Here is a 24,677-nt window from a genome sequence, read left to right on the forward strand (position 1 = left end):
AATTTACATTTTAATGAACTGAATGTATCTAGTAGTGTTTATATACCTTGGATTTGTTTTAACCGTAGTTAATCCTGGAGAAGAATTACCTCACATTTGTAAAGCTGGAGAATTTCGCTGCAGAAACAGACACTGTATCCAAGCTCGGTGGAAATGTGATGGCGATGATGACTGTCTAGATGGAAGTGATGAAGATTCAGTCAGTTGCTGTATGTTCTCCTTCAAGTTATGTTAAAACTTTCCAAGTCTTTGAGTGTGTGAACTATCAAAGCAGTTTGGGAAAATCTAAAAATATCATTCATGCAGATTGAACTTAGCTTTTTTTTTTTTTTTCAGTCATCCTTTCGTATAGAGATTAGACCTTAGATTATCTCCTTTGCATAGTTTTAAAGCACTGTTTTTCTCATCCTTCCCCATCTTTGAATACTACCATTTTGCTTGCTCCAGAAATTCTCTTCTTTCCTATTTTGTGCTGTCAGCGCCACCGTGCCATTGTTAAAAGGTTGCTATAGGAGACCCTTCGGATCTCTGAATTTAAAGATGTGGAAAATCAATTTAAACTCCCCCAAGGCAGAATTACTGGTACAGAAGGTCACGATCCACTCCATTGCTCCTTGGCAACAGAGCCTTGAAGATGATCCAAGGAAACAGACATGGGTTTGGAATATGTTATTACCTAACTTCACTGGCTCAGTACATAGTAGGAAACACATAGGGACACTCAGACTGTTAAAGAAATTAAAGGGTTGATTTTTCTCCCCTTTAGCTTCTATTTAGCTGTTTATCATTTGCTATAATAGGAATAGTTTCATATTTCTGGTAGGGATGAAGAAATGTCCTACAAATATGGAAGGAAAACAATTTGAGAAGCAGATTAAGTAAACTTTTGAAAATACATTTGAGAAGAATCACTACCTGAATGGTTTTGAGAGATATGAAATATTTTTATATGAAGAGAGGTATGTGACATTTATCTTTTGTCTTTCGATTTGACTTATATATATTATTTTTAAAAGAAAATGATTTTTTTTCAGTTAATACATTTTTTCAGTTAAAGTGGCTAAACTAATTGAGAGTTCATTGGCAACCCTCCATTTTCCTTTTTATTTCAATCAAGAATATAAAAATAAAGTTTTAAAGATTCCTTGTTAAGAATGAACAAAATTGGTTTGAGCATCTATGGCATACAATTTGGGGACAAAATTCCAAGAATATGGACTTCTAAAAATATTTTCAAATTGTATAAAAATACATAATACATAAATTGTAATTAATACATAAATCTAATACTACTTTCTCTTAATTTCCAAACATGGACTCTGACTTCAACATTATGAACTTCTTATTTTCAATCCTATTCCTATCTATTCTCTATAAAGTATGCCACAAGTAAAATGTTAAATACTAAATTGATAAAATTAGCCAAAAATTTTGGAGTGGGAGGAGCATTTCATCTAAGAGTAGATTTTTTCCCCTACTTTTTAACACTAACAATGTATTATTTATTTATTAATAGATCTTTATTGGAGTATAATTGCTTCACAATGCTGTGCTAGTTCCTGTTGTACACCAAAGTGAATCAGCCATATGCATACACATGTCCCCATATCCCCTCCTCTTGAGCCTCCCTCCCACCCTCCCTATCCCACTCCTCTAGGTGGACACAAAGCACCGAGCTGATCTCCCTGTGCTATGCTGCTGCTTCCCACTAGCTAACTATTTTACATTCGGTAGTGTATATATGTCGATGCTACTCTCACTTCACCCCAGCTTACCCCTTCATTAGATTAATTGCCTCATTCCTCATGACTCACAGTGTTTACTCACGGTTACAGTGAATGCTCCCTGCGTATCAGCTCCCTGCATAGTCACAGAGTGCACAAATAGAGCACAAATATTGCATCCCAGTATTTAGGAATCAGTCCTATAGGTCCCTGTTATCTGTGATTGTTCTTTTCATCAACTCATAAAGAAACTCATCTCCTCTATGAGTAGAGGGGGCATTACTACTGTTAACTGTAATATTAAAATTCCTAGTCAATATTTTTTTCTTTCATTATCTTTATCACATCACCCAAACCTACACCATGGCCTCTTCCTGGTGTCTTCTACTTTACATATAGTCCATATTCAATTCTATCAATAAATCTCATCTCTTTTACCTCTTAAGTAATTAATGTTTTATCCTTACCTCGTCTAAATCTTCACTGCATAAATTAGGCTCCTACCTGAGATGAATGCAGTGGGTGCCCTGCTGTTACTCCTGCCACTATTCTTCCCTTAACTAAAAAGCCCACTTCCCACCCTGCTTCCAGAGTGATATTTGTAGAATGAAATTTAATCTTGTCATTTCAATAACTGCATAACCAACAAGATAAATTCTAAAATCTGTTGACTCCACAGAAAGTACTTCATGTTATGTCTCACATTTACGTTTTTAGCTTTAAATGTCTATCATGTATCCAGTTAGCCTCTTTGTCCTTGTCATGTTGAACTACATGTAAATCTCTAAAAAATGTCCTTCTCTTTCTTCTGTGATATTGCATTGTCTGTTCCCAGTTATGATGTTCACCGTAGTTTACCATTACCTCCATAGGGAAGTCATTTTTGAACACCAAATATCTCCTTCGCGATACAGCCCAGTTGAGTTAAACATCTCTTGGATATTCTCTTATTATGGTAGTTGCCAAACCATATTGCAATTTTATGCTTACCTATTTGATGCATCTAATAGATGAGAAGACTTCCTGAGGAGACACACTATGACGTAGCATCTTTTTAGTCTCAGAGTCTAGAACAGCAACTAGCATGTGGATGAATGAATGACTGAATACATGGGGCAATGGAAAGCTAAACATCTCTGGCCACCTCCCAGCAGTATGGTGTCTTCTTTAAACATGCTTGATTCTGAGCAGCATTAGATTCCTGGGGTTCCATGGTTAATATTTCAGCACTGCATAATTCATTTCAGGGGATTATTTTTTATTCTAAGTACTCATAAGCTTCGACCTTGAATTCTGTTATCATTTTACTTCTCAACTCCAAATCACAAGACAATGGATTGTATTTGGTCCTCCTTTTTAACCTCCTATTTATAACACTGTGAAAATTGCAAGGTCTTTGATCAAGCTTCACTGAAGTGCTCATGCATAATGTTAATACTTTAAAATGTTGACCCTCTAATATATTGGATGACTTTGATCCTCCTGAGCAGCTATTCTTGCTAAAGTCCCTGAAGTGAGTAGAAAATGTTAATCATGCTCAAATACCAGAAAACATAAGGCCCTTTCTTCCTGTTTATTTATTTATTTTTTACTATGTATGAATAAAAACTTCCAAAAAGTGATAAAACCACTTTATCACTAAGGCTACTTTAAATAAATAGTGTTTTGTAGAAACTGACTAGAAAGGAATACACTTTCTATGCAATAGCATGATAAAATGGCTATTTTTCAAATTCTAAATAAAACTAGTACCAACATTTATTTTTATCATACAGAAGTGTAACTACTGGGCACAAGGAAAATTACTTCAGAAAGAAGGTTGAAGTGATGAAACAAATACTGAAGATCATGTCAATTCAGTTAGGAATTTAGCCTCCAGAAAGCAGGACAAGTAATCACAGGAGGTTAACTTTAAGATGGCCTCCTGTTGTGCTTAGATATTGGAGATTTAATCCTTAGCTGTGCTCAGCTTCCCATATGAGGGTTGGTCATGTCCTCAGTATATTTTGTGGGTGCATGTTTATTTGTTTATATTAGGGGAAAAGACTCATGATGATTATTTTTGTTATTAAAATTATTCAGGATCTTATATTTAGCATCAACTCCAGGTCACAAGTGATGCATTTTTATTTTTCGAATTTTCTTTCCAGTCCCAGAAAACATTGAGCAAAACATAACAAAATTAGGCTTATTTAATGTTTCAAGAAGTGGATGTGCAGTTTAAAAAAAACACAAATATTTCTGATATATGATTAAATTATTTGACACATACTTGTTGCATTCCACATTAAAATTTGAGGTTAATTTTCAATGTTTTTGGTAAAACTGAAGTTCAATCGCCTATTGTGATAAGTGACGGGAAAAGAGACTTAGCGGATGTAGTTGGTTTTACTTGAAGACATGAAAAATGAGTATATTCCCTTTTATCTGAACTTTAATTCCTTGATATTTTCTGTAAAACTACTACATTTTAACAGAGCCTAGAATGTTATTATTTTGTATAAAATATGAGACAGTGAATGACAGAAGATATAGATTAATTATACTATAATATTATAATTACCATAAAGTTTCCATGACTGTTACTTAAAATAATCATAATTTTATCCAGTTTTAAATTGTTCAGCTTACTTCTCCTCTCCTCCCTGCCTCACCCCAGTCAATCATAGCTGTCCTGATGATCAGTTTAAATGCAAGAATAATCGCTGTATCCCCAAAAGATGGCTTTGTGATGGAGCTAATGATTGTGGAAGTAATGAAGATGAATCCAATCAAACTTGTGCAGGTAAATGTTTGCTTGGATATATACATAAATCTCCTCCAAAGTTAGTCTCCATAGAAATGCAGGTCAATGCCTTGAACTAAGCTGACTTTCCTAGTGCTGATGATCTGATTTTTGCAGTAGTAAATGAATTCAGAGTTTGATGCCACAAAGGCTAGAATACAAATTTTCTTCTACTTAATCTTTGGGTATGATTCTGCTTTCCAAAGTAATCTGGCACTTTATCTATTCATATGAGTTGACTGTTGATACACTACTTGGACAAGACTTGTCCCTGCTAAATCTTACTTGGCAATGGAGGAAGAAGTTTGTGAGTATACTGTGATGTAGGCCATCTCACATGGAGAACTACATTTTTTTTTTTAAACCTTGAAAAAATAATTTATGTATTTTATTTAGTCTGCTGTAGAATACCTCTGTAACTTGTTTTCTGTTCCTGGCATATTATTAATGTGGGATAGTTGCTTTTTTTTTTATAAAGTTCCAAAACCACTAAGCCTATTTATATTTCCATGTAATTTATCCCATTGCAGTAAATCTTTGAATCCCTAGCTACATTCTCATTCTATGTGATTTTTAAAGGAGGATTAGGGATTGACTAGCTAGTTATAGTAGTAAAACTGAAAATGCTATGTATAAGAGCAAATAAAACAATCAATCCTAATTAGTAAGATTTCTAAGCCACTCCAGGCCTTCAGTTCACTAGAAAATAGAACGCCACCTGCTTGCACCTCGAGTGCCACTTTAAGTGACGGCTGCTGAGTTTGCCACTCACTGCTAGGTCTTCTTGTCAGTATATTTATGATAACTATTATGGTCACTGTACACCTTTACAAATTGAATAAAAAGAGCAAAGAGAAAAATAAATATGGCTTTTAGCTTTGAAAACTATGTTGTCATGTTACAACGTATTTCCATTTTGTTTTACCAAAATGAATAGGTCATATGGCTCATTATATTGGAAAAATATAGCAAATTCATTAGGTGATTTCCCTGGCTGGGCCATTTCTATACATTTCTAGATATAGGTGTGTACATGGATATCCTAGATAAATTACTTCCCGTAAGGGGATTATTTTGTAATTTACTCCACTATCCTGTATGCCTTTGGCATTGTGGCTACTTTAAAAGAATATGCTTTCCTACCAGAAGCCAATTTTCTATTGTTTCTTTGGGATTTATCCTTCATGGATCTAATTCGATAAATATTTATCACAGCACTGGGGACAGATGAGGAAAAATACATAATACCTTCCTTTAAGAAGCTAAGAGCTAAGGTGAGGAGAAAGACATGTAAACAGGCTGCTCCCATGCAGTATTCAAAGTGCTAAGTTGACCCTCAAATGGGAGCACGTAAAGGAACAACTAATTAGTCTTTGGCTATCTTGGAAGGCCTCCTGAAGGAGGGGATGTCTAAGCTAAGCCTTACCAAAAAAAAGCTGAAGAAAAATGACTAAATAACAGTTCAAGTCATTTAATTAGGAAAAATAATCTGATAAAACCATGTGTTAACAAGATTGTGGAAAAAAGGAATCATCATGCATTCTTGGTGGATAAATTGATTTTCTACATTGTAAAGCAATTTGGCCAAATCCAATAAATGTGAAGATGTGCATACCTTCAAGGCTATAATTCTGTTTCTAGGTTTATACTCCAATACCTATGCACGTAGAGATGCGAATAAGAATTTCATTGCTTTAACACTGGTAATAGTGAGAAATTAAAACAAGCCAAATGCCCGTTACAGGAGAAGGGAAATATATACATGTCTCTCCATATATGCACATGTTATACATATATATATTCACTGTTATATTCACATAATAGTATGTTATTCATAATTAAAATGAAAAATAAGAACTCAAATATCAACAGGAATTAATTTTAACAATGTTAACCAAAAAAATTGCAGAATATAAACAATTCAGTGCCATTCATATGAAATATGAAAATACAAAAGAGTTCTGTATGTACTTATTGATTTACAAATGTATAAAAATAGGAATAAAATATGTATGGAAATGAAAAAAAAGAAAAATTAAGGATAGTAGTTACCTTTCTAAAAGAGAGAGGGAAATGTGATTGGGAAAGATTACAAAGGGGACTTCAAATGTAACTACAATACATAATTTTTTAAATAAAACAAAAAATCTGTAGCAAATATAGAAAAATATTGACTTGATAGAGCTATATGATGACAAACAGGTATTAATGATATCATTCCCGATACTTTTCTAGATGATAGAAATATTTTACTAAAAGAGCAATGAGTGCTTGATGAGCACAGATTGTGGAGGGTGAGGTGAAGTCCGTAGAGGGTGGAGGGTTGGAAAGTGTCCCTAGAAGGGAAACGGCATATACAAAGCGGGCAGAACAGAGCTAATAGGCAGGGCTTGGGAGTTGTTCTCCATCAACAACAAAATGTTTGTGCCTACTTTTGAGGGAGACCCAGAGGACAAAGATGAGAAGTACTTAGATTTGAATTTTTTCTTTTCCCCATAGTAATCATGATGATCTGTGGCTTCATGCCTAGGCCATTTCAATCCGGCTTTTTTCCCACAGCATAGAACTCTGGTTTGATTACATAATATTTGTTCTTCTCATACCCCCCACAAATTTTAACTAAATTCAAACTAGACAGACAGGATTGCGTTAAGAAAACCTGGTGTATTAAAAAAATCAGACTTTTTTACAAGAGAAACTGAAGAGTATATTCTTATATGACATAGGTTTTGTTTAAATGGAATGCTTTGATTAAAATACAGCACAGGGGGCTTCCCTGGTGGCGCAGTGATTGAGAGTCCGCCTGCCAATGCAGGGGACACGGGTTCGTGCCCCACTCCGGGAAGATCCCACATGCCGCTGAGCAGCTGGGCCTGTGAGCCATGGCCACTGAGCCTGCGTGTCTGGAGCCTGTGCTCCGCAATGGGAGAGGCCACAGCAGTGAGAGGCCTGGGTACCGCAAAAAAAAAATATAGCACAGGTAAAGTTTAGGAACAATGTGTTAAGCTCTGTTCTTCTCCCCCTCCTTGCTGTTCCTGTGCATTGTGGGATTTCTCACTGCTACATGACTGCATAATTAGTCATGGGAAGCATAATTAGTAATGTGTAGAAAAAATTCACATTGTGACAGTGAATTTCTGATTCACTGCTAAATAAACAATTCCACTGAGGAGGTGTAAACTTCCTCCTCATTAAAGCAGCATTAGGTACAAAATTAGAGTCCTCTGGGGCTGCTCTGCTAATCTCACCTCCAAACTAACTCAGAACTGATGGGAACAAGAACTGAGAAAGTAAAGGTTGTGTCTTCTTGATACATATCTAGTGATTAAAAGGTGATAATTTAGTCAATCTGATTATATCATATAGACAGATAGTACTTGTAGATTTATGGAATGAAGCATCTTTCTTATCTGAAATCAGTTAAATTTGCCTGGTAGACTAAGCAGATCATTTTCTCCATGATTAGAAAAGACAATGAATTCATATATTTTATAATAAGCCAATAAATACTCTTAGAAATAAGGGGTCATATAAGTTGTTCAAGCATCTGAGTTAATGAAGTGACACACAAATTCCTGTCCCATAACAATGTGAGGTAGGTCATACATGATGTGAGATAGGTTTCTAGGAATCCTTTCTCATTCATCTCTCTAATCAGCATAGCAGTCCTGATGAAAGAAGACAATCTGAGAAAACTTGCTAGAGTTAAACCCGAATGACTAGGAGAGTGATATAAGGACATCGAACAGAAAAACATTGTATTGGAAATTTTAATATACTCTAATTATGGGTCAGTTAGAGTTTAATGGAGATGAAAATATATAATAATATCTTTTTTTTAAAGCAAGAAACACTGAAGGAATAAAATAGGCAGGAAATGAGGGAGGAAAGGAGAGATTTAGGAAAGAAAGAAATGTAGTGAGAACAAAAGAAATGAGAAAGGGTGGGAAAGAAGGAAGGAAGGAAGGGAAGGAGGGAGGGAGGGAGGAAGGAAGGAAGGAAGAGGGAGAGATGGAGGAAAGACAGGAGGAAGAATTGAAAACTGTCTTATTAAAATTCTCTTAAAACTCAAAAGGTAAAAAGTATTTACTGCAACCAGTGAAATGATACAGAGACATGTAAGAAAAAAATTAATAATCTGTCTCATAGCTCTATGCCCTCCCCTTCCCACCAAGTAAACCAAAGCCAACATCTTCACGCTTCTATAGGCCAATACAAATATATACTTATTTTTTTCCAAGTAGGCATGGTTTTGTTAAAATTACCTAGGAACTTTGTTGATTTAGCCTAAATGTTAGAGTAATTTAGCAGAAAATCCATAGGGTTAACAAAATAAAATAATACAGGAATATTGAACCCTACTTTAAAATTTCAACATTGAAAACTTCAGAATCATATGTTTGTTGGGCTCCTTAAACTCTGTTAATCTAAAGCAACTTATTTGTAAAAAGGGAAAAATCAGATATTACATAAAATATTTTAGATTCAGGGCCCTTATCCACATAATCAAAGCAAAATACATACTGTAACAATTTTCCTGGTCTTTCTAATTATAGCCACTGAGAATAGAAACACTATATCCAATCTAATGTAACAAATCAAGCCAGAAATGTTTCATTTGTTTTTCTCAAGTTATCCTTTAAATATTCACCAAAATAGGTTTACATCTTTACATAGCAAGTACACTTTTCTTAAAGGAAATAACTAGTATATGACTTTTAAGAAATTATTTTAAATGACCTCTGAAACCCTAATTTATGGAAACCCATTCTACTGTGTTCAGATGACTTTGACCATACTCTATTTTATACCAGCCATCAGTATTAAAGTTCACAGGGTGTTTTGATGAAATAGGAACACATCCTTCTGACTCTCAGGCCCAGGAAAAAAGAGGACATCTATAAACTAAGCAGTGTTCTCTAATCATAGCCACAGGAACTCAGACCCTAATTGTTCCACAACTGTCCAATCTTTATCTCACCCAAATATTGATAGGTCTGAGTGTCCCCCTTCCCAACATTTCCCACTCTTTCCTTTGGTCCAGTAAAAAGAAGGAGTGCTGGTATACTGATAACTCAGGAAAACAGGTTTGTAGCTCAGAGTAACAGAAGGAAAAAAAAAAAAGAAAAACATTTAAAAATAAGTATGTGATTTGCAGAGACATGGAAGGACCTAGAGATTGTCATACAGAGTGAAGTCAGAAAGAGAAAAACAAATATCATATATTAATGCATGTAAGTGGAATCTAGAAAAATGGCATAGATGATCTTATTTGCAAAGCAGAAATAGAGTCACAGATGTAGAGAACAAACATATGAATACCAAGGGGGAAAGCTGGGGTGGGGGGGGGATGAATTGGGAGATTGGGATTGACGTATATATACTACTATGTATAAAATAGATAACTAATGACAACCTACTGCATAGCACGGGGAACTCTATTAGGTGCTCTGTGGTGACCTAAATGGGAAGGAAATCCAAAAAAGAGGGGATATACATATATATATGGCTGATTCACTTTGTTGTACAGCAAAAACTGACACAGCAGTGTAAAGCAACTATACTCCAAAAAAATAAATAAATAAAAATAAGTATGTGACAAACTAAGACCCGGGAGAAGAATTAAGGAAGCTATCTAGGCTCTCATGCTTTCAAAAGTTGATCTGATCATAATAGAAAAAGGCAATCAAACCCCTTGTAGAACATAACCCCTTCACTGAATAATTTTAAAGCACTGCCTTCGGCTACCAGAGAAAGCAATGTTCCCTGTGTGTGTTCACTGAAAACCTTAAGAGAGCCCAAAGCAAAGTTCATTAGTATACTTTGATTAAAAAGTCATACGTTTTGGGGGCTTCCCTGGTGGCGCAGTGGTTGAGAATCCGCCTGCCGATTCAGGAGACACGGGTTCGTGCCCCGGTCCGGGAAGATCCCACATGCTGCGGAGCGGCTGGGCCCGTGAGCCATGACCGCTGAGCCTGCGCGTCCGGAGCCTGTGCTCCGCAGCAGGAGAGGCCACAACAGTGAGAGGCCTGCATACCACAAAAAAAAAAAAAAAAAGTCATACATTTTTATATAACTGTGCTTAAAAGTAAGCTTTAAAAAATCCATTTTAAGGCTAAATGTATGTTTTAGAAAATGTTTTCTGCATTGTTGAACCATACTTGAAATCATTTGGAGATCAAGAAATAAATGCATTGAAAATGTTAGAGGACAAAGACAATTCTGACCCCATAATTGGAAACCAGTTACCCTGATAGCTCCAACTCCTTCCTCCTACATTGCAGCAAGTTTCTTGATTTATTGGAAAAGGCTATGCAAAATTGTTTTTCGTTAATTAAAAGTTGGATGAAATTTAATTCAGCCATATATTCATAAGCATGTGCTGGGCAAAAATTGTAAAATAATGAATTCATAGCTTCGTTTATGGAAGTGTGTGAGGATTACAGAATATCTTGTCACTTAGCATTCATTTTGATTGAAGGGCAAAGCATGTGAACCTTAGAAAAGGCAGGCAAGCTGGCATTACCAAAAATTTAATAAAGGTTTATTTTAAAAATATGTAATAGAGCAATGTAACATCTTATGTGTGAAAGGGTAATTGCATGATCTGTTTTATCCTTAATGTTGTTCAAAAGGCCTCTAAATTTATTCTTTGTACCTTAATTGATCATTTTAGCCAGAACATGCCAGGTGGACCAGTTTTCTTGTGGAAACGGGCGCTGCGTTCCCAGAGCATGGCTGTGTGACCGGGAAGATGACTGTGGGGACCAGACCGACGAAATAGCATCTTGTGGTAAGTTGTGAGTGAAACATGCTATTAGTGGAGATGGTATCAAACAGAAGATTCTATCACTATAATCTCTCTTAAAAGGCTATTTATTTCTCTATAAATACAAGTTGACAAGGCAGAAGATCTGTTACTTTTTATTACTGCCTTTTGGGCCTGAGTGTGTACTTTAATGATAACTGCAGAATATGTCCCATTCATGAGGCAGTAACCATATCCTTGGCTAAAATAAATGGATCCAAACATTGCAGATTTTAGTAGGAGGTGGTTATTATTAGGCTAACAGGACATTCTCAAATGTTCATTATTAATCTTATGTCTATAATGATTAAATTTTTCAAACTGAATAGCTCATCAAGTGACATTTGGAGTAAATGAGGAGGACATGTTTCTTGTTTGTATGCATGTTATACTCTTGGAGCAATAAACTATACAGGCTGAGAATACATAGTTGGTAAACCATTTGTTTCATTTCTATAGTTGTATAATTCTGAAGGACAAAATTTTTATTAGTTTAAAACGTTTTTTATTAAGAACAAAATTCCTAATCACTTTCCACTGATCGTCCTACTTTTGAAAACAATAAATATTTATTATTACATAAAGTTGCAAATTTAATTACCCCCATTTGTACCCATGTATCAGGAGGTTGTGTTATCATTTGTCTCAGTAATGTATAGTGAAACATAGTAAAGGAATGAACCAGGTTTTCTAAGGCTTGTACTTTATTTCAGGCATGGCTATGGATTTTTAAAATTACTGTGGGGAAACATAAGTTAGACATGCATAGCACATTTATTAAAATAGAATACAATTGTGTATATATTTTTAATAATTTGACCCCATGTTATAATATTTCTAAGAGTAGGGAAATAAGAAGACAGTTTTGTAACCCTTCAATTTAAATGGCTCTGTTTAGGGCATGCATTCTCTGTTTACCTAAAATTTTATTTTTTAAATGTTTTTTTATACTAGACTAAGTCGCTGTAGACATTTGAGTTTATAGCCTCTGATAAAGTAAAGATAAAGTAAGTATTACTAATTGACAGTTGACATTGTAAAGAAGATAGTAGAGATGTTGCAAAAAAAAAAAAGCAATAGAGAATCATACAATTAATTGTACATTTTACATGTAGAATTTCCAAAGCCTGTGATTGAACAGTGTATCCTCTCTCTTTTCCAATGTCCAGACCAATCATGTGGCTTCTAGACAGCTCTATTTTTTAGAAAACCTTAAATGCTTTTCTGTTCTTAGTATCTCCATCCACAGTATACCAGAAAGGTAATGAGAAACCTGAAAACATTAAATACAGAGAAACCCTGGAATCAAAGTCCCAAGTCAGATAAGAAATGCCATGAAAACAAAATAGACTAAGAAAATACATAATGAGCTCTTTAGAGAATTTCGATTAAGACTTTGAGCTGACTTATTTTGAGTAACAGGTCTAGAGTAAGACTTTTTTCTTTATTTTAATGATAACTTAATTGAATCAAAGGAGAAAAACATTACCCTAAAATTTCAATAATAATAAAAGTAATTATGCCAGCAAACCAACATAATTTTCATGAGGGGAGGGGAAAAACGGGTCAGAGGGAGTCCAGACACATACTTTCTTACTGAATCTTTACAACAAATCTATTAGAAACATATTACTGTCCACGTTTTACAGTTAAGGGAGTCAAAACTTAGAGACATGAGTAACATGTGTGAGATCACAAAACTAGTAAAGAGCAGGACCAAACCATGAACCCAAGTGTGCTTGAAACTAAAACTCAGCCATTTCAGGTTGACCTTGTTTGGGAGCCAAGGACAGGGTGCAAATAGGGGGCAGATAATGCCATTATATTATACATATCCATAAATATCTTATTTAAATGCACATCCACCTAGTGAGTTTTATTCATTGGTGTGTTGGTAAATCTTTCAACATCTCCTAGTGGAGAGGAGCCCTGATCTAGTGTTTGCCTATTTTTGTGGTTTAAATACTTCCACCAATGCCAATATCAGGTTGCCAACATGACTCTCTGAATGTAGAATTGGGAAAAGATGTGCATACCAATATACAGTATTTCTGTGGTACAGATAAAATTGACATAAATAACTTCAAAAGCAAAATAATTATAAAATTATGAACCTTGAGTATTAATTACCCTTGTTTGCAATGTTATTTAATTATAAATTTATATTTATTATTATTTAAAATAATGGCTGTGTGCTTAACAACTGACTCATAGAATGCTTGAAAATTTAAGAATCAGCTCTGCAAGCTGGTACAGATGCCTCCAGTACACCACAGGATATGTACACATTATGAAATTTAGTTGTCAAATAGTATAGTTCTGAAATACAGAAATTTTAGAGAATGTCAGTAAACCACATGGGTTAGTCTCAGCACCGTTTCTTCTTTACAGCATAAGAAACCTGTTTCTCTCCAAACATGTTCCTCTCTTTCATAACATACATTTATCTCTCAGATTGTCATTTTAACTCAAAATCTATGTCAATAGAGAAGCTGATAGTGAAGCTCTGGTAGGCACAGTCTCACTTTTAAAGTTGTAAGGGAGAATGGCCTGAATTTCTGTCATAACAGAAATTATCTCTGCACTGAATACAGAATCACAAAAAAATTGTAAATTGTTTACTTCACTGCATTTATAAAAAAGCAGTCACTCTACTTGGCAATAATCCAGAAATAAATATAGATTTAGCTAATTTTCAGTTTTAATAAGCATCATTGTAAAATTTGGACTGATCATATTTCACTTTTCCGTTTAGTGTTAGCCAAGTTCCCATAGATTTAATCCAGCTAGAAGACTGCAATCATTTTTTTTTTTTTTACACTTCAGCTCCATGAACCACCTCTGTTATGTTTAAAAACTACTGTTGACACTGAAAAGAATATTAAAATTTGGCTTTAAAAACATGAGAAACCTATGATTAGAAATGTTTCTGGTAGTAATTAGGAGCTGAAGGTACTGTAACGGAGGGTCAAATTTTCAGTGGAATTCACTGTCACCTGTTTACAAACCTAATTCATTCTAGTTACATTTGCCTTTATAAATTAATTGCACATTTTAGGTTGAGATTATATGTGGGCAAGCACATAACTAGGAAGGCCCTTGAGTATTCTCTCTTAATCTTTAAAGAATCTTTTAACTTTTTTAGTAGGTTACCTGTGCAGAAAGGAGAATCTGTAATTTGATGCCGCAAATGACAGAGGAAATGTTAAAATTGTGAAGTTTGTCTTAGAAGTATGTCAAGGAACTAAATGGTCAGTCTCATTTCAAGGATAGGATTTAACACTGGCTCTCAACTTTAGCTGTCAATTAACAAATCACTTGAGGAGCTTTAAAATTACCTGCCCATGCCTCACCCCAGGCTCCTTAAATAAAAATCTCTGGGGATAGGACCCAAGAATCAGTATTTTTAGTGCTTAACAAGTGGTATGAATAGACACTCAAGTTCAAGTACCTTTAAGGCACCAGTTATCACCCTTGAGCAAGCATGGAATCTCTGGAAGGCTCATTAAAAAACAGAATGCTGGGCCCCATTTCCAGGGTCTCTGATCCAGTAGGTCCTGGGTGGCGCCTAAGAATTTACGTTTCTTACAAATTTCTAATTGATGTAGATACTCATGCTGCTAGTCCAGAGACCACACTTTAGGAACCACTGACTTAAGGGAACCGCCATTCATATTTGATTTTATCTAACATATACTTGATGACATAATTATGTTTATATGTGCAGAATTAATTTATGATGGGAGCAATTATCCAGATAAATATCATTCCATCTCCAAATTAAAGCATTAAATATAAGGATATTTCATGATTAAATATAAGAATATTTCAAACAAACTTGCATTTTTACCCCTTGGACAATTTATAGTCAAAAACAGTATAGTTGTTTATTTTAAAATTTAGATTAACAATCTTTGGGTTGTTCTATCTTCCAGGTATCTCCATATAGCTTACATTTATTATTATTTTTTAATAAATATGTCTTGATGTGAGTTGGTAACTTCTGATCTGTTCAAAAGATTTAACTTTGGAAAATACCTAAAGTTTATTAACAGATTGAAAGATAATTCAATGGGGTATAAATAAAAATCCACTAAGATTTGCAAAGTTAATATTATTCCATCTTATGGATCTTTTATCTTTGAAGATAGTAGAATTCTGTCTCATGTACTTGGAATTTTACCTTTAAGTATACTTGTAATTTTACTCTATGTAATTAAGGAGCAAAGAATATCAGAAAGAGAATTGGCAAGTATGAGACACAAACAGAAGAGAGAGAGAGAGCTATCAAAAAGAAATCATTTCCGGGTTAAATCAGCATAAATTGTATCAAAGATATTTTCAACTATATTATTAGAAAAACAAAGTTCTTGATTTTAAGTATAGTATTATTATTTGTTTAATTACAAATAATACAAAGAAAAACTGGATATATGTGTAATAATTTTAATTAATGGGAATTATTAACCCAGTGGAGTACTGATAAAATATAATAATTGTCAGGAACTGCTTTGCCATTCTTTAGTAGCATCCTGGCAGACCCAGTGACCCTGGTAACTTTTTGTTTCTATAACTTGATTCAACCCATTTTAAAACTCCAGTATTGGGGCTTCCCTGGTGGCGCAGTGGTTGAGAGTCTGCCTGCCGATGTAGGGGACACGGGTTCATGCCCCGGTCTGGGAAGATCCCACGTGCCGCGGAGCGGCTGGGCCCGTGAGCCATGGCCGCTGAGCCTGCGCGTCCGGAGCCTGTGCTCCGCAACGGGAGAGGCCACAACAGTGAGAGGCCCGCGTACCGCAAAAAAAACCTCCAGCATTATATCTTAGTCAAAGCTTTCTCCTCCCCATTGCCAGCTAGACTTGAGGTTCTAGGACCTTGGATGAGAGGGGAATGTGTTCTGTTTTTTCACTGTCTACTTCTCCTCTCTTTACTAGCCTTAGCTCTTCAGGAAGAGGGGAAAGATGGAGGAGATAGGTAACATCTTTTTAAGTAGGTCTAGTGATAATCTTCTCTCTGCTTCTCTGCATGTCATAGCCCTCTGACACATGAAAAATGCACCTCTCTTGAAGGGCTCTTATGTGAGATTTTCTGAGAGACCTGAGGTGTCACCCCTCTTCAGAGTTCCTTGAACTTTCTCTTTTTTCTCTGTTTTCTCTTCTTTTCCCTTCTTCAGAGTTCCCTCACATCTAGACCTAGATCTCTTTTATCCCCATCACAGATGGTATACCTCATAGTCTTAAGTTGCTAGAATTCCCTGTGCCTGGTGGGCATCTTCTTGGTTGCATTACCAATATGACAAAAGAAGTTTTGCTATCCTTTGCTGGGTCCACTTTATTTTTCATCTCCCAAATGTGAGCAGGCTGCTCTCCTAATGACCCATCTCTTAGACCTGCCACCACTGTCCATTTTTTCTTCTTCTTCTCTAGACAGGGTAAAATGATCAGTCTACCTCTTGAGCAAATACAATCAGTTCTCTTTTCTTATACACCCCAAAATTGTCATGAATGATTCTCATGGAGTCTCTCATGAAGCTACACAGTCTGAATCTGTAACTTTGTCCACAGGATCACTCTTTAGATAACCAAAGGCACATGATGTCAACCTAGACTTTCTCTTTTCTAAGTTAAACACAACACTTCCTTCAAATTTTCTTACACGAACATTTGTGGGCTCTTTCCCTACCCATTACCCTATTATGCATATGCTTGGATTTTTAATGACCTTAGTAAAATTAATGCCCTAAAACAAGCAGTTGATGTTCAATGGGTACAGAGTTTCAGTTTTGCAAGATGAATAATTCTAGAGATCTGTTGCACAACAATGTGAATATAATTATCACTATATAGTTAACACTACTGAACTGTATACATAAAAAATGGTTAAAATGGTAAATTTTATGTGTTTTTACTGCAATTTTTAAAAAAAGTCATGGCCTAGAATTGAACAGAACATAGTATCTCATATGTGGTATTTATACAACAGATTATAGTGGGCTTATTACCTTCAGTAATATAGATTCTAGGCTTCTGTTAAGATAGTCTTAGATGGCAGCCTTATCATGTAACTCACATGTTGAGATCCCAGTCAATTAAAATATCTAAGCTTTTCATATAGACTAGATCACTCCTTTGGAGTACTTCTAATATTTATATTTCAACATTCTTTTAAGTTTTATTTTGATAGTCTTCTGATTCTTCCTTACCTACATATTTTAAAATACGTGCATGGGTGAGGTCCTTTCCGTTTCATACTGTCACTCTTAGACCTCCCTTCTCTGATGACTCTTAACCTTTCATCCAATTTTGTAATTTTGAATCCGTAATGCTAATGATGTCTTCCAGTTTTGTGTAATTCAGAGATTTGATAAGCATAACTTTTCAGGCTGTAACCAAATCGTAGTGACAAAGACATGAACCTTTTGGAAAGCAATTAAAAAACATCCTGGGAAAAACTGATCCAATAATTAAAACTCTGTGGATACAATTTTTAATCAAGTACTCATCCACTTAAATTTATGTCATCTCATCTTGCATGCATGATACTTTCATTTATCATCATAAGACTTCTCAAAAATTTTGCTAAAAAGACGGGAACACTCTGTTTATAGAATTCTTATGATATATACTTACCTGAAAATTGTAGCAAATAATTAAAGTTAGTTTGACATGAGTTAATTTTATTTTACTCATGAGAAAACAGTCTCTTTAAAAATGCTGACAAAAAAATGTTTCAACAAATTCATTCTAAAATTATAGTCATAGATATGTGTAAACTTCACCTCTCTATAGTTTACAAATTTTCACTCATTTTTGGAATTGGGACAATATTATTTACCATTTTCCAGTTTTTATTCCTCTTTCCCATCTTCCACTTATTTCAAAAAGACTGTCAATATTCTGAGATTAAAAATGTTTGATGTTTTATTACTTGTTTGATAACTTGTCTCAATATGACGATAACCATTTTTAGAAATTAGGTAATATATTTTTCTCATTTCTTGGACTTAGAGCTTTAATTTCCTCTCATTCTTGTTTGTTCTTTACTCTCCAATCTGGCAATAATTACTTTTATTAAAATGATGGAAACCAAAGAAATGGAAAAGTTCTTTTTCCTGCCTGTATCTTTCAAATGTATGCTTTGTATCCCAGGTGGTCTTGTTCTGTTTTTTTCTTGTTCCATACATTTATATTTAAACATTCTTATTAGTTTTGTTTAGAAATGGTATGCAGGCTTCTGGAAATTGTCTTCCCATTATTCTTAGGTATGCGACATGCTTTTGGATTTGTCTCGGCTTATGATTCCCTTTTTTGCACATACTTGACTGATAAGGCTCTGTATGCAGAAAAGGGGGAGGAGGTTAAGCAAACCTTGATGGAGTATATTAAAAGCCACAAGCAGAAATAATTAAAAACAGCTTTTAGTTCCTTGACCTAACTCAGCATTCCCCCAAATTCTTGCTTGAGAATATGAATCACCTTGGGTACATATTACTGATAAAGATCCCCAGGTTTCTACCTGCCTTCCGCAAAGATTCCCCATTCAATAGGTCTTGCATAGAGTCCAGGAATCTGTATTTTGGGAAAATCACCTCATGTGATTCTTATCCCAAGATAAGACCGGAGAATATAAACTCTGTGATTTCAAATTCTCTACAAATAAGAATTTGATAGTGCTACTGCAATGAATTATCACAAACATAATGGCTTAAAACAACAGAAATTTATTCTCTCACAACTTTGGAGGCCAGAAGTCCAAAATCAAGGTGTCAGCAGAGCCTCCTTTCAAGGGAATCCTTTCTTGCCTCTTTCAACTTCTGTTGGCTCCTGGCTCTCCTTCGCTGTTCCAGCATAACTCTAATCTCTTGTCTCCATCTTCACAGATTCTTCCCTGTGTCTCTTTCTCTTTCTCCTGTAAGGACACCAGTCACTGGATTTAAGTTCCAGCCTTAATCTAGGATGATCTCATCTCAAGATCCTTAATTTAATTACATGTGCAAAGACCCTATTTCTAAATAAGGTCACAACCATATGTACTAGGGTTTAGGATTGGACATATCTTTTTGATCCATACAGTTCAGTCCACTGCATCTGGGGAACTTTATTATGCCCTATACCACCAATTGAATTATAATGGAGGCTCAGGTATAGGGAGTTTTAAAAGCTGAACAGGTAATTCTAATATGCATCCAGGTTTCTGGAATACCCTCCTAATACCTATTAATTTAGTCCCTGCCTCCTGGTTAACTTCTCACCAAATCTCTCTATAATATTACTCCAATCCTCAAATTCTCTTGCTTTTCCTTTGTATCTAGAGCTCTGCACTAACAGAATTAATTTGCTGGCTCACTAGCCACTGGGCAATAATAATTATAACCGCCTCTATGGTGCTGACAGAAACGCAGGCCTTTAAATCTATCAAAAGTAAACATGAATTCTTCAGAGATTTCAGCAGCATTGATTTCCTCATTGGTTATACACACATTGTATATACATATACACACATATATATGCACACACATACACACACATATATGCATATACTCAAACATATATATAAATGTATAATCAGAATCAAATGAGATAATATATGCAAGATCTAGATAGTACTTGGTATCTGGTATCTAGTAGTCATCCAATAGAAGATTTCTTTTTCCTTCCTTTCAAATAATTTTCTATTCTCAAATGAGAATAGATAGATAGATAGATATTCTCAAATGGAAATATATATTTTCAACTGGAGTTAGAGTTGGCCCAATTGAAATTAGTTCAGAAAATAGCAGTATTTCCAAATCCTTATTTTCTAATATTAAATTTAGTGTTTTGAAAGATGTCAGGTTGAAGTCCTATATTGATCCAGGAAACATCATTTCTATAATGCTGAGTTGGCATTCTGCAAACAGAAAGCTGTGTACATATGCCAATATTTGAATCACAAGTTGCTGTTTATTGCTATGACAAGATCTTTTCTAACATTTGAGCAGATCATAGGTGGCTGAAGTTGGGACCCTACCCCAGGGTACTCTGCCACAAAGCGGTCAGGATGTAACTTCTGTGAGTCCTCCTGAGCCAGCATCCTTTTCAGAGCCTCATCCTTTTCAGAGCCTCAGCATCCTTTCAGATCCTCCTGAGCCAGCATCCTTTTCAGAACCTCATCCTTTATTGATCTGCTCTCCAAATATTGTGACATCAGCTTTTCAGTTCTCTAGAGTTCACCAAGTCAGGTGTTCTCACCTGCTATGTTCTAGATGCCTGGGTCATAAGAGAAGACAAAAGGCAGAGTTTCTGTTACAGGTTAGGGGAGAGAAGAAAAAAAAAAAAACATACCTCAATCAGCAAAAAGACAAATAAAATAATTAAAACCTATGACAAGTGCTATGAAAGAAATAAGAAGCTAATGACATTTTAACCTGATGTACTTATGTGTGAATTTTCTAAATATTGATGCATTTTTATTAGCAAAAATTTATACATATCCTCTTCTTTAATATGTATAAATTCTCACACAGGAGGACTGTGTCCTTATATGGTACTGAAATTCTAGGTTCAATATATGTCCATAATCTAGTCCATCTCTATCCCTATTTTGTATATAATTACATATATTTGTGTGTGTGCATAGACACACACTTAGCTTTAAAAACTCAGATAATATATAAAACAAAAAAAAAAAAACTAGTAGTTACTTTACTTCACCCTTTTCACCAACTCCAGTGGCAACCGTTTTTAACTCTTAGCCAAGTTTTCTGGTTACTATTTCCATTTTTTCAGTAAAATGTTTAACCACTATTTCTTGATTTCCCAAAATTATACTTGTCTTTTGGCTTCCTCTTAACTAGAATATTCTGTAAGTTAGTTTTAAATTAAAGCTGTATAAGTAAGTTAAAGTTGTACAACTTTAGAAAATAATGTGTTGTCATAATAATATAAGAAGTTGTTACCTCATGATGTAGTTAAAACCAATGAGAAACTATTGAGAGAGTGGGAAAGGGAAAGTGTGGAGTACAAAAAGAAAGTGAAACTCTCTTTTTTTTTTTTTTTTTTTTTTTTTTTTTTTTTGGTGGTACGCGGGCCTCTCACTGCTGTGGCCTCTCCTGCTGGGGAGCACAGGCTCCAGACGCGCAGGCCCAGTGGCCATGGCTCACGGGCCCAGCCACTCCGCGACACGTGGGATCCTCCCGGACCGGGGCACGAACCCGCGTCCCCCGCATCGGAAGGCAGACTCCCAACCACTGTGCCACCAGGGAAGCCCCAATTCTCATTTTTAATAAAGACATTTAGAAAGGTATATAATTTTCAAAATTTGATTAGTAAAATATTGCTTATTGGTCAGCTTCCATAAATACACGGAAGACTATATATCAATCATTTGTGATTGTCTTCAGTTTTAATCAAAATGATTATAATGTAATTGTTGCATGAGAAAAAGTCTGGTATAATATTTCTTCTTCGGAAACTATTGAGACTTGCTTCGTGGCCGGGGAATTTATTGTTTTTGTAGAATTCCCTTGTGAACAGAAGAAAAATGTGTATTTTTTATAGGTTGCTGTAGATTTCTTTTGACATACAGATGGATAGACAGACTGATAGATGGATAGATGATATTACTCAAGCTTATTAATTTTTTTAATATTCTCTGTATATTTATATTTTTTCCTGTTTAAGGATAACTTAAAAAATAAAAGCTAATTTCTCTGAAATGTTTTTTCTTTTACATGTAAAATGGCAATAATAAAAACTATCTCATAGTAGTAGTTTTATAGTCATGAGGATTAAATAGGAACCACATATAACACCAAATACAGTGTTTGGGTAGTTAACTGTACCACTCTTCCATTGGTTAGTTGGTAGTACTAATTCCCCTTTTTCCTTAATTCCATGCAATGATTAACATCAATGCTGATCTCATTCTATAAGACAATTTAAAATATGGGACGATTTAAAATATCTCTCATAAATTCTGGGAAATTCTAAAGAAGTATCTTTTCAAATATCACCTATCTCCATTTTCTCTCTTCACTGTTTTTGGAACTGTTAGGTTAGTGTTTGATCATTTTAGTCCTCCATGATTCTTAATCCCTTCCACATTATTTTTAATCTTTGAACTGCAACCATGGAAATTTCTTCAGATCTGTTTTCCAGTTTAGTAATTGTTACTTCAGATGTACTAATTTGTAATTTAACTAGTTCATGCAGTTTGTATTCCAAGGCTCTGATTTATATTTCTAAATGCTCTATTTGTTTGCTTTTCAAGTCTGCCTAATTTTTTTCCTCAGGATGTCTTTTTACATTTTAAAAATTTTTTGTCTTTCTTTTTTAAAATAAATTTTGACTTCCCTATTTTATAGTACCTATCATATTTCAATCTACTCTGTATCACATATTTTTAAAATATCCGAAGAGCTTGTGGATCTAATTCTGCCATTTGTTGGATCTGCTGAATTTCACGAACCAGATTTTTTTTCTTTTGCCTTTTTTATTTTATTTTTTTACAATTTTGAATTTTGAGCCCGTCTTCTATGTTTTTCAGCCCTGTGGAAGTCTTATGAGACCTGTCTTGGGATCAGCTCTTCTGAGCACTTGACAAGCCTCAGAAATATTATATGCCCTGAATTAATTTTTACCTTGATTTTTGTAACTTGAGTTTTCCTGAACTATAGAAACTAGAACTTAAGATGCAGTCTCATAATTATACATGTCCAGGGGAGACTATATATGTTTTTCCACTTACAGTCCAGGCTGGAACATCTCTTTGTACTGGAAGGAATGTTATCTCATGCACCCTTCCACTGGGGCTTTAGCCTCTGAGAATCCAAGGTCTCTATTAGTATTCATACCTTGTGTGGAACTGAAGAATTGTCACCTGTCTGATGCTGAAATTAAAACCCAAGCATCTACATTATAATTCTATCATTCTTCTACTGCCTTTGTGAGCAAAATAACACACACGCATGTGCACACACACACACACACACACACACAAAAGTTATAGTTCACTAACTATTCCAGTTTTCTGAACCATTTTCATTACTGGACTTGGAAAATTTACATTATTTTCTTACATATTCACCCCTGTGTTAAAATGTTTCGTTGTTATTTTATCTAGCATTTCTCATTTGTCTACCACGTTGCCAGAACTATTCAGTAATTTTTCCAGTTCTCAGTCTCATTTTTAATATACTCCCTGGGTGTTCCTTTGACTTCCAAGGCTTTGTTATATCAATAGTGATCATTTCTCTTTTTCTTTTAATTAATTAATTAATTTTTGGGGGGCTGCATTTGGGTCTTCGTTGTTGGGTCTTAGTTGCTGCATGCGGGCTTTCTCTAGTTACGACGAGCGGGGGCTACTCTTCACTGCAGTGTGTGGGCTTCTCATTGCGGTGGCTTCTCTTTTTGCAGAGCCTGGGTTCTAGGCACACGAGCTTCAGTAGTTGTGGCACGTGGGCTCAGTAGTTGTGGCTTGCGGGCTCTAGAGCACAGGCTCAACAGTTGTGGCACACGGGTTTAGTTGCTCCGTGGCATGTGGGATCTTCCCAGACCAGGGCTCAAACCCGTGTCCCCTGCATTGGCAAGCAGATTCTCAACAACTGCACCACCAAGGAAGTCCCAATAGTGATCGTTTCTGAATCTGTCTCTCAAGTCTATTTACAGCTCCTAAAGTTTCACTACTTCTATCTTACACCATATTGTAGCCATTCTGAAATTCTTACAATTTCTCAAACATTTTATATACTCTGACTTCTAGGCCTTCAGAAATGCCATCTTTCTAGAATATTGTAAAAGCACTCATTTTCCTCCTGTTTATCTGATTTAACCTGAATCTATCATTTGTATCCGCTTGTACAGCACTTCCTTTGGGGCACAATATCTAAGATTAGTTTAGATGCGTATGTTGTGTGTTGCAGTAACACTTTGTACTGCCTATATTGTAGCATTTTTCAGAGAGTTATTAAAGCCACTTCTTTAATTGTATTACGAATGTTTTTCCTACCAGATTATAAGCATTCTGAGAAAAGAAAATGCTGAAAATTGTATTCCCAGTGCCTAGTACCATTCTATTCTATTCATTCATTCATTCATTCTAGGTGATGTATCTCTAAGGCCTAGAACTCTCTCTGGTATAAAGTTTTCAGTAAAATATCTTGAATGAATATCTTGAACCTTTGCAGTAGTTTTCTACTCTGTTTCATAGAGTTGGAACCTGGGGTCAGGAGTATTAAGTAACTTTCCAAGGTCACACATTAGATAGTGATAAAACCAGGACTTGAACTCAGGTTTGCCTACCTATAACGTTTATATTCTTTATACATGGCATCATATGTGAGATATAAAATGAGGTTTTTATGTAACAACAATGAAAGAGC

General features: G+C 35.1%; 1 protein-coding gene across 1 annotated transcript in view; it reads left to right on the forward strand.

The window, feature by feature from the left end:
* Positions 1–24,677, forward strand: part of LRP1B (LDL receptor related protein 1B) — a 1,442,028-nt gene that overhangs the window by 716,068 nt on the left and 701,283 nt on the right. The window contains exons 16-18 of the mRNA XM_060151186.1: positions 69–209; positions 4,384–4,509; positions 11,186–11,302. Of these exons, the coding sequence (XP_060007169.1) occupies positions 69–209; positions 4,384–4,509; positions 11,186–11,302 (384 nt within the window). The remainder of the gene's footprint in view (positions 1–68; positions 210–4,383; positions 4,510–11,185; positions 11,303–24,677) is intronic.

Source organism: Lagenorhynchus albirostris, chromosome 6 (assembly GCF_949774975.1).
Source record: "Lagenorhynchus albirostris chromosome 6, mLagAlb1.1, whole genome shotgun sequence".
Classification (NCBI taxonomy): domain Eukaryota; kingdom Metazoa; phylum Chordata; class Mammalia; order Artiodactyla; family Delphinidae; genus Lagenorhynchus; species Lagenorhynchus albirostris.